The following is an 11,391-nucleotide window of genomic DNA, read 5'->3' on the forward strand; positions in this document are numbered from 1 at the left end:
TGCCTTGGCCCTGGCCCAGAGACCCTCCTTCCGCCAGAGACCCTCAGATCTGTCCCACTCCTGCCCGGGCCCCCATAGGCACCCTTGATGCGAAGGATGTAGAGCTGGCCACACCCACCCAGTAGGCCATACGCACTTTAGCCACACCCACCCAGCAGGCCACACCCACCCTGGCCACGCCCACCCAGCCCCCTGAGGGCAACCGCAATGCTGATGTGGCCCTCAATGAATTTGAGTTTGACACCCCTGCTCTAATAGAATGCAAACAACCAGGAAGGAATATAAATCACTTCTATTCCCCACCATCCAGTCAGAAGAAGCTTCTTGGATGAGAAGTGAAATGCCTTCAAAAAAAAAAACAAACCCACACCTTTGGGACAACCATGACCTGGATGACTAAGCATCTCCATAGACTTTTAATCAAGGATTGGAGCAAACTAAAACTATGGAAAAACGTCCTGAAAGTGAGAACAATTAATCAGTGGAACGAGTTGCCTCCAGAAGTTGTGGGTGTTCTGACACTGGAGGTTTTCAAGAGATTGGACACCATTTGTCTAAAATGCTATAGGTCAGGGAAGGCAACCTTGGCTCTCTTGTGACTCGTGGACTTCAACTCCCAGAATTCCTCAGCCAGCCATGCTGAGGGGCAAAGGAGAGGTTTCCAAGCTGAGCCACACTGGCTCAGGAATTCTGGGAGTTGAAGTCCACGAATCATAGAGATGCCAAGGTTGGCCTACCCCAGGGGTAGGCAACCTTGTCTCTTTTATGACTCGTGGACTTCAACTCCCAGAATTCCTGAGCCAGCCATGCTGAGGAGAAAGGGAGAGGTTTCCATGCTGAGCCATGCTGGCTCAGGAATTCTGGGAGTTGAAGTCCACGAGTCATAAAAGAGCCAAGGTTGCCTACCCCTGGTATAGGGTTTACTGCTTGAGCAGGGGGCTGGACTAGAAGACCTCCAAGATCCCTTCCAACTCTTAGACAATACAATGCCCCATTTCCTGGTTCCTGCTTCTTTACCAACATTTGACCACCATCACGAACCAGACTGGACCCAGCTAAATAAACACTTTCTCTGTATTGTCCTGATGCACATCACAAGGGGCATTATCACCAGAATTATTAAGGTTATATCTCTTTTTTTTGAGAGAGAGAGATAGCTACCACAATTTGGGCAGTGATGTTGTAAAGATGTCGATCAGCAACCCCATGGTGTACTTATTCTTTTATACCCTCCTGGGCGGTGGTTTTTCAATTGCCAGGATGATCACAGGGGGGACAATTCTGTCTGATGTCCAAGCTGGAAGGTATTTCCGGATTAAATGGATCTCTAGAAGCATTTGCACATTCTCCAGGAAACCAGCTTTCTCCTTCCATCGCTGTTGAGGTCTTCTTTGGGTCTTCCCGTTGGGTTCCTGGCCTTTGTTTCCCTTGGGTTAATTTTCGGAAAGGGGAGCGACGTGCTTCTGCCAACAGGGAAGGTGGTTGCAGGTTGGATACGGCGTGTTCTCGGTCAGCTCGCAACGTCCCGCCGATTTCTCTTGTTGCCACAACCTCATCGCCATCAAATGGGTGACCACCATCACTTTCTGCATGCAGAGAGGGCAAGTTTTATGTCTGGCTTGGGTGATGTGCCAGAGGTCAATGCACCTGCTGTGAAAGGCGTGGGAACATGAGAGCACCTTCACGCCATCGTACTGCAGGTAGCGATCCAAGCAAATGGCACATTCCTGGTATTTGGAGCCAGTCAACGAAACCCGGACAGATTCCTTCTTGGCTTCTTGGACAAGGCAGCTCCTCCTATCTTTCTTTCTCTTGCTCCGGGAGAGATAGTGCTCCGTCAGCATCATGGCAATAAAAGTGGCCGACACGGTAAGGCAGGCAATCCAACAGGTGTAGAACATGGCAATGTGGCAACAAAAGCCAGCTGGTTGGAGGAGACACTGGCAGGGATTTCTGACCTCAAGACGGGAATGCCTAGAAGCAACTTTCCAGGCGAAGTGAAAACGTTCACGCATCGGGAGGGCGACAGTGGATTTCCAGAGCGGCGCAGATGTTTTGAGGATCTTTGCTGTCTCCTCTGCGGAGAACACGGCAGGGATGTGAAGGTGCCACTTGGCGCCCGGCTCGCTCAGCGTGTTCTCCAGCATTTGGGAACTCACGTTGTGCACAACGGCAACGTGGCAGCCAACTTGTTGGGCGTGAAGGATCTTCTTGGAGTAGGAGCAGTTGCGCTGATGGAAGAGGACCACAAAGACGGAGGAGGAGGATGCTGGTGGCCCTGGGACACCATGACAGGGGTTCAAGGGCTTCTTCACCTCCACCCAAAGGCCCAGGAGTCCTTTGGGAGGGAGCAGGGGCTGAAAGAAAGCTGGTAGAACGCCAACATCGAGCGAGGTGGCGCTATGGTTGCAAGTGGCATGGCTGGAGGCCTTGTTGGTGATGAGTTGGAGAATCAAGAGCAGAGTAAGCAGAGGCCAAGACCGTGAAGGTGGAAATCTCATGCTGGTTGAAAGTCCTGGAGTTCTTAGCAGGGACTGAGGCCTCCTTGAAGGCCAACAGGGTAGATACGCAACCGAGGGGAGAATTGCTCTTATGTTCCAGGAGAAGAGCGGTAGCTTCTAGATGGCTGAGCTTCCATAGATTCAAGAGCTATAGGTGAAGTTGACATATAGATCTGGGTCTTCTCGATCTCCCCCCCTGCCCCTCTCAGCAGGCGCGGCCTGCTGGTTGCTGCCAAAGAGTTGCTCTGCGCTCCCTCCAGGTGACCTTCAAGATGTTTCCTTCAGTTGGTCCTTTGTGACCTCATCGTGCTGTCTTCCCCACATTTCTCCTTGCCTTCCCTTCCCTCCACTGGCTTCTGGGAACTAGTTTGCTAAGCGTGTTCCTCTGCCGTGGGAACTGGAGGTGGTTGGCATTTGGGGGGAAGAGCAGGGCTTTTTTTCTCATAGAACGCTCAGAACGGAGTTCCGGCACCTTTTTTGGATGGAACCTTGTAGGGTAGGCAAGGAGGGTTGTATGACGTGTGTGAGTTCCGGCACCTGTTTCTTTTACAAAAAAAGCACTGGGGGAGAGCATTCTCGGTGGGCGCGCCTGCCCTATGGAATCAGCTGCCGGTGGAACTCCGGATCGCCCCCGACCTTCGTTCGTTTCGCCAGGACCTAAAAACCTGGCTATTTGAGCTGGCCGGCCTGGACTGAGGGGTTTTTAAGGTTTTAAATTCAATTTTAAAGTGTTGGGGCTATTAATTTAATTCTATTTTAATCTGTATATTGTATTTTTTTTAAAAAATTGCCCTTTAAACCTCCCTGAGTCCTTCGGGAAAAGGGCGGTATATAAATCGAATTAATTAATTATTTAAATAAATAAATAAATAAATAAATAAATAAATAAATAAATAAATAAATAAATAAATAAATAAATAAATAAATAAATAAATAAATAAATAAATAAATAAATAAATTGGAGAAATATTCTTCCATTATTGGTAACCTTCTCCAGGAAAAAAATCCATTAATCATCATCCTTCTCCACCTTCTCCTTCTCCTTCCCTCCCTCCCATTCTTCCCCTTCTCGTCTCCCTCCCATCCTTTTTCCTCCTCCTCCTCCTCCTCCTCCTCCTCCTCCTCCTCCTTCCCTTTCCTCTTCTTCTCTCTTGCATCCTTCTCCTCCTCCTCTCCCTCCCATCCTTCTCCTTCTCCTTCTCCTTCTCCTTCTCCTCCTCCTCTCCCTCCCATCCTTCTCCTTCTCCTTCTCCTTCTCCTTCTCCTTCTCCTCTCCCTCCAATCCTTCTCCTTCTCCTCCTCTCTCCCATTCTTCCCCTTCTCCTCCCCTCCAACCCTTCTCCTCCTCCTCCTCCTTCTCCTCTCTCTCCCATCCTTTTTCTTCTCCTCCACTCCAATCCTTCTCCTCCTCCTCCTCCTCCTCCTCCTCCTCCTCCTCCTCTCTCTCCCATCCTTTTTCTTCTCTTTCTCCTCCTCTCCCTCCAATCCTTCTCCTTCTCCTCTCTCTCCCATCCTTTTTCTTCTCCTTCTCCTCCCCTCCCCTCCTTCTCCCACCCATCCCCCCCCCGCTCCTCCTCCATTTGTGCCCTGAATCTTTCTTGGTTAGCGGTGGCAGGAGTACTGTTCTTGAAAACATTCCACAGGAGACATTGCTTTGTAGTTCTTGCACAGGATTATTGGAGAGTCGCAAGCCAGACAGATTACACAGAGTTGAGTGTGTGCAGTGAGTTGTTTGCCTCCACGCTCCTTAGCCCTGGCACACCTGGAATACTGCATCCAGTTTTGGTCACCACGATGTAAAAAAGATGTTGAGACTCTAGAACGGGTACAGAGAAGAGCAACAAAGATGATTGGGGGACTGGAGGCTAAAACATATAGGGAACGGTTGCTGGAATTGGGTATGTGTAGTTTAACGAAGAGAAGGACGAAGGGGGACATGATAGCAGTCTTCCAGTATCTCAGGGGCTGCACCAAAGAAGAGGGAGTCAAGCTATTCTCCAAAGCACCTGAAGGCAGGACAAGAAGCAACGGATGGAAACTCGTCAAGGAGAGAAGCAACCTAGAACTAAGGAGAAACTTCCTGACAGTGAGAACAACTAACCAGTGGAACAACCTGCCTCCAGAAGTGGTGAATGCTCCAACACTGGAAGTTTTTAAGAGGAGACTGGACAGCCATTTGCCTGAAATGGTATAGGGTTTCCTGCCTGAGCAGCGGATTGGACTAGATGACCTCCAAGGTCCCTTCCAACTTTCTTCTTCTTCTTCTTCTTCTTCTTCTTCTTCTTCTTCTTCTTCTTCTTCTTCTTCTTCTTCTTCTTCTTCTTCTTCTTCTTCTTCTTCTTCTTCTTATTCTTCTTCTTCTTCTTCTTCTTCTTATTATTATTATTATTATTATTATTATTATTATTATTATTATTATTATTATTATTATTATTATTATTATTATTATTATTATATTATCCCCCGCCCCCGCCCTCCCCCCCAATAAAAAATGAGCCCAAGAATTTCACAGTCCACTTAGAGGAATTTCATTCTCATTCTTTCCTCCTTAAAGAACTTCCAGAGCAACTTTGGCCTGGCGTATGAAATGAGTTTCAATTTACAGAAAAATGCCTCAGAATATCTGTGTCCAGAGCAATTTGCGATGCTTCGGACATCTGCATTACTTGCCTCAAAGGACAGAAATGTAATTTATGAGTTTGGGCTCAGGAAACGCCCCCTTTCTTCCATCACAGTCACGGGACGGCTTCCCTTGCACCAAATCAACAAGGTTGCACAATTATCTTGGAACGAGGGCAAACACCGCAAGATGAACCCTTCTCATGCAGAGCTTAAATTGTTGCCGGCCTCTGCAGTTGCAAAAAAAGATGGGAGGAGAAAGAGAAGGCGGAGAAGGAAATATGGACCGTCATTTTTCTTTCCATTCCCCAACCTTTTTCTTCATCCTGTCCCCAATTAAAATTAGAAGCCATTTTACGACCTTTCTTTCCACAGCCTTGCCCTATAGTGAATGTTTGAGTTCATAGTTTAACAGTCTGGCACGGATCCCAGATTTAAAAAAAATATATAACTTGGGTTACGGGGTGGGGGCCGGGTGGGGGGGGCAATATCACTGAATGCTAAATGCATTCATATCTACTAGATAAAACATCATGTGTTTTTGATCAGGGTTAAAAGAAGAAAATAACAGAATAGGAGAGTTGGAAGGGACCTTGGAGGTCATCTAGTCCAACCCCCTGCTCAGGCAGGAAACTCTGTACTATTTCAGGCAAGTGGCTGTCCAGTCTCTTCTTAAAAACTTCCAGTGTTGGAGCATCTACAGCTTCTGGTGGCAAGCTGTTCCACTGGTTAATTGTTCTGACTGTCAGGAAGTTTCTCCTTAGTTCTAGGTTGCTTCTCTCCTTGATTAGTTTCCATCCGTTGCTTCTTGTCCTGCCTTCGGGCGCTTTGGAGAATAGCTTGACTCCCTCTTCTTTGGGGCAGCCCCTGAGATGTTCGAACATGGCTTTCATGTCTCCCCTGGTCCTTCTCTTCATTAGGGTCTTCATTTGATACAAGATCTCTTGCCTTGAGCATGGGGGAGGGGAGGAGGGGGGAGGGATGGACTAGAAGACCTTTGTGGTCCCTTCCAGCCCTATCTCATGGGTTGCCACAAAGAAGAAGGAGTCCAGCTATTCTCCAAAGCGCCTGAAGGCAGGACAAGAAGAAGCAATGGATGGAAACTCACCAAGGAGAGAAGCAACCTGGAATTAAGGGGAAACTTCCTGATAGTGAGAACAATTAACCAGTGGAACAACCTGCCTCCAGAAGCTGTGAATGCTCCAACAATGGAAGTTTTTAAGAGGAGACTGGACAGCCATTTTGCCTGAAATGGTATAGGCCCATGGTGGCGAACCTATGGCACGCGTGCCACAGGTGGCACGCAGAACCCTCTCTGTGGGCACGTCCGCCGTCGCCCCAGTCCTAGGCCTTCAGCTGGATTTTATAAAACCTTTTCGCTTTAGGCCTCTGCCGCCGTGTGCAAAAAAAAAAAAGGTTCAATCTATCAATCAATCAATTTCAACTTCTCGCGGGGAAAAAAAACCTCGCAAAGTTGGAATTTATTGATTGAACTGTTTAGTCCCACCCAGTCTGCCGTTACCGCAGCCATGCCCACCCAATGGGCCACGCCCACCCGGCACCCGACGATACATAAGTGGGTCTTGGGTTGCAGTTTGGGCACTCGGTCTCTTAAAAGATTCGCCATCACTAGTATAGGGTTTCCTGCCTGAGCAGGGGTTGGACTAGATGACCTCCAAGGTCCCCTCCAACTTTATTATTATTATTATTATTATTATTATTATTATTATTATTATTATTATTATTATTATTATTATTATTATTATTATTATTATTATTATCTGGTTGCCCTTACTGGACATTTGCTGACAAAGATGGATTGACACACTATTTTGATTTTGTTTTCTGTATCTAAGAGATGAGCTATGCTATGGCCAGAAGAGAGATTATATTTTATTGAGACATGGTGATAAACTGTTAAAATTGTTTTTAATCTGCTGGGATGAAAGAAGTTACTTTTTTTTCTTTTTCTTTTCCCCTTCCCCCCATTGTTTTTTCCTTTCAAACACCCCTCCCTTTCTTGTGTTTTTCTGTGTGTATTTTTTTTTGTAGTTTGTGTTGACTTTCGTTCTTTACACGAATCATTCTTAATAGATTCTTACTAAAATTAAGAGAGGGAAAAAAAAACACCCTTAAATGACCTCGCAGAAGTGTATGGCATCCGGGGGGGGGGGGGATGCTGCAGCGGTTGTAAGTGTGAAAAAGGGACACCAGTCACTTTTTTCAGTGTGGTTGTAACTTCGAACTAAATGAACGGCTGTAAGTCGAGGACTGCCTGTAGTCTTCAAGCTGCATTCCAATGCTTTTCAGTCCAGGAACAACTTTACCTGAACTCTAAATTCACATTCACCCAGGATGGCATCAGAGCTACGGAAAGCGCTGCCAATGCAAATTAAGTAACCACAGGGGGGGAAATGGATTTGCATACCGAAGCCCCCCCCTCCAAGGGCTTCGGATGCAACCGACAACCGTTGAGCTTCACCCCTAAACTAAGTCGCGGATTTGCCGAGCAGTGCGGGGGGAAAAAGGGACATCCTTCACACCATTTAGCAGAATTTAGCACAATTTGGCATTGTGGTGTGATTACTCAAGTGGCATAAAACCAAGCCAATGATGTAAATTAATCCTGTAAATTCACATTTGGGCGGGGTGATTGGCCTCCAATTGCTATCTTTCCACAATTAGTTCAGGCTCTGTTCTATTCTGTTCTACTCTACTCTAGGTCTTTAAGGGGAGACTGGACAGCCATTTGTTTGAAATGGTATAGGGTCTGCTGCTTGAGCAGGGGGTTGGTCTAGATGACCTCCAAGGTCCCTTCCAACTCTGATTCTATTCTATTCTATTCTATTCTATTCTATTCTATTCTATTCTATTCTATTCTGTTCTGTTCTGTTCTGTTCTGTTCTGTTCTGTTCTGTTCTGTTCTGTTCCGTTCCGTTCTGTTCCTATTCCATCCCATCCCATCCCATCCTATTCTATTCCTATTCTGTTCTATTCCTATTCCTATTCCTATTCTTATTCTTATTCTTATTCTTATTCTTATTCTTATTCTTATTCTTATTCTTATTCTTATTCTTATTCTTATTCTTATTCTTATTCTTATTCTTATTCTTATTCTTATTCTTATTCTTATTCTTATTCTTATTCTTATTCTTATTCTTATTCCTATTCCCATCCCATCCCATCCCATCCCATTCCATATTCTATTCTATTCTATTCTATTCTATTCTGTTCTGTTCTGTTCTGTTCTGTTCTGTTCTGTTCTGTTCTGTTCTGTTCTGTGTTCTGTGTTCTGTGTTCTGTTCTGTGTTCTGTTCTCTTCTGTTCCATTCTGTTCCATTCCATTTTTTCTGGGCAACCCTCTGTGTAATGATAAAATGATGGTGATGATGGTGGGGTGGTGTCAGTGGTGGTGACAATGATGGTGATTTCCAAAAAGCCAAAATACAGCCCAATGGATCTCCTGACCACACCTCCCCCCTGCTCTTTTCTGACCACCAAAACCCCCAAATTCCTAAAAGACAACAGGCACGATGTCCACGTTTGGGGGGGGAGTGGTTTTGTTTCTCTGTCCCCACCCCTCCCATTGTATCTGGAGGTGCCGTCTCCATTTCCTCTCAACCACGTCTCCATCCACTGCCCTAGATCGCACTGTTGACCTTCTGTTTGCAGATTGGACACGTCTTCCCGGCCGTGGGCTGGATGAGTAACCAGGTGTTGATACAGGTGATGTGAAAGACATGGGCACAGGGAAGAATCTTCAGCCGGTCCCCTGCTTCGTACTCCGCCATGCAGATCACACAGGTGTCGTACCTGTCGCCCCGTTTGAAGGTCTTCACTCGGATACCTTGGTTGGGCTGGCCCCATTTCACCCAGCTGACCAGCAGCAAGAAGCTGGCGCCCATGCTGAGGCTGATCAGCAGCCCGAATTCCTGGAGGACTTTGAGGAATAGTTGTTGAGTACAGTAACCGGGCCAGATTGGCAGGACATAGACAGCTAATTCCCAAAGAGCCACATAGGCTTCATCCGAGCAGGAATTGTAGTAACTCTGGGGCACCACCACCATAATTTGGGTGTCCTTCGCTGAATGAACCTGCCTTCTCAACAGCTTAGAAGCTGTCCGCCCGATAAACAGCGACGGGATGGTGATCGGCAGTCTTCTCTCTTCCACGCTGACCGCCATGTTCACCAAAAAATCAGAGCATAAGTTGTAGATGATAGCTGCGCGGTAGCCAGCTTCTTGGGCGTGGAAAACTTTGAGCTTGAAGGAACAGTCGTATCGGCGGATGAGGGCGACGAAGCCAGAAGGAGTCCGGTTGGAAACCGGGGCGGCACTGATGGGGTGGCAAGCATTGGCAGGCACCGTTTCAACCAGGTAACCCTTCAGACCGGTGACAGGCATGGGTGGGCCGAAACAGGCCGGAGCGGCATTAAAATCCATGCAGGTGTCATTCTGCTTGTACACCAGGTGGACAAATGGCTTGGCCCAGGCTGTCTCAAGAAACAAGGAAACGGTCACCAGCAGAGGAAGAGGTCCCACATGGAAGAGGTCCCACATGGTGGAGAGCGCCTCCTCCAGACACAATGGATGGAAGGTGGAGAGACCGGTGGAGTATCTAAGCCTCACCCCCTTGGCATTTTGGAGAGCTGGGTCAGGGAGCCGTTGAGGCCACGTCAACCGAACGATGGTCTCCAAGAGCAGAATGCAGAGGTCTCCTTCCTTGGAATTTTGTCTCTTGAAATTATGAAACTCAACTTGTTCACTCAACCACATGAGTATGTGGCCCCCCCTCCCCCCAGGGTTAGTAGTTTGAAACAGCCCACTCCCTTATGACATCACGTGCTCATTGCTTGGGCTACCATTTCTGAGAGATAAGGAAAGAAGAAAGCTAAGTGTGTACTTAAACATGACAGGTAAAAGTAAAATAGAATAGAATAGAACAGAGCTGGAAGGGACCTTGGAGGTCTTCTAGTCCATCCCCCTGATCAAGCAGGAGAACCTACACCATCTCAGACAGGTGATTGTCCAGTCTCTTCATAAAGATCTCCAGTGATGGAGCACCCACAATTTCTCGTGGCAAGCTGTTCCGCTGGTTGATTATCCTCACTGTCAGGAAGTTTCTCCTTAAATCCAGGTTGCTTCCCTCCTTGGTCAACTTGCAGCTCCACCTGAAGTCTATACTTGGGCTCAATTGGGCGGCGGGCCCTGGTACGGCAAACGCTTCTGTGGCTGGAGCAAAACCCCATGCAGGCCGGTCCCTCTGGCGACTTCTGCAGACGGACGCGATGTGGCCAGTCTTCTGGCACGTGGCTGTCCGGAACCTACAGTCCAAGCGTTGGTGGCGGCTGCCACAACCTGGGCATCTAAGGAAGGGACCTACATTGTAAGTAGTCCCCTGTTGCTTGTTGCTGTGATGCTTTTGGTCTGTGTAGCTTGTCTGTGTAGCTTGTCAACTTCTGTGTCATCTTCAGGGTCTTCGGTGTGTTTGGCGTCCTTGTGGTGGACGGCTTCTTCGCGTTGTGTGGTTTTGGCGGGCCACATGGCTTGTACGGCCCTGCCGCCGGCTTCGTCCGCCATGACTTCCTTCAGCACATCTGGGAATGACAGAGTCTCTCTGGCGAAGAACTTTTGCTGTAGCTGTCAGTTTCGGAGGCCGCAGACAAGCCAGTCTCGTAGCCTCTCCTTGATGTCGGAGAACTGGCACAGGTGTGCGGCCTGCCTCAAGGCTGCGATGAACTCGGATGTGGTTCCACCTGGTTGCTGGACACTTTGCTCGAATGCATAGCGCCAAGCGATTACCGACAGCTTGGGCTGGAAGTGGTCTCCGAGCTTCTTCTCCAAGTCCGCGAATGATATGGACTCCAATGGCGTTGGCGCGAACAGGTTCTCCGCTATGTCGAACGTTGCTGGGCCGCACACACAGAGTAGCGTGGCGGCCTTCAGTCCGTCCTCGGCAACCTGGTTTGCTCAAAGGTAGTTCTCGACCCTGGACAGGTACGAGGACCACCCTTCTGGCTGAGCTTTGTTGAATTCTTCCAGCTTTCCGACCTTGGCCATTTCTTCGCGGCTGGTGCTCAGTGTCTTTGAATCCTGCTCCTCCGTTGCCCAGGGACTGGTCCTCTGGGTGCGTGGTCGCTAGCGTGGCTGTGCTAGCCAACCGTAGGGGGGGAAATTGTTTTTCCCGCCAGGCGTGTGCTGTCTCTCCCCTAGTGACTTCTTCAGCTTAGTTGAAGGAGCAGCATCCCACCTTCGTCGCCAGTGTTGTGTAG

General features: G+C 48.1%; 2 protein-coding genes across 2 annotated transcripts; both read right to left on the reverse strand.

Annotated features, from left to right (window-relative positions):
* Positions 1-1,433: 1,433 nt before the first annotated feature.
* LOC308660543 (E3 ubiquitin-protein ligase RNF167-like) lies at positions 1,434-2,501 on the reverse strand (the record flags this gene model as incomplete). Its single annotated transcript, XM_081314946.1, has 1 exon — positions 1,434-2,501. The coding sequence occupies one exon, from the start codon at positions 2,499-2,501 to the stop codon at positions 1,434-1,436; it is 1,068 nt and encodes a 355-aa protein (XP_081171072.1).
* Positions 2,502-8,761: 6,260 nt separating this feature from the next.
* LOC308660544 (E3 ubiquitin-protein ligase RNF167-like) lies at positions 8,762-9,895 on the reverse strand (the record flags this gene model as incomplete). The annotated part of the gene is made up of 1 exon (XM_081314947.1): positions 8,762-9,895. The coding sequence occupies one exon, from the start codon at positions 9,893-9,895 to the stop codon at positions 8,762-8,764; it is 1,134 nt and encodes a 377-aa protein (XP_081171073.1).
* Between the last annotated feature and the right edge of the window lie 1,496 nt (positions 9,896-11,391).

The sequence above is a fragment of the Vipera berus genome, assembly GCF_964194415.1.
Source record: "Vipera berus genome assembly, chromosome: 1".
NCBI classification, from domain to species: domain Eukaryota; kingdom Metazoa; phylum Chordata; class Lepidosauria; order Squamata; family Viperidae; genus Vipera; species Vipera berus.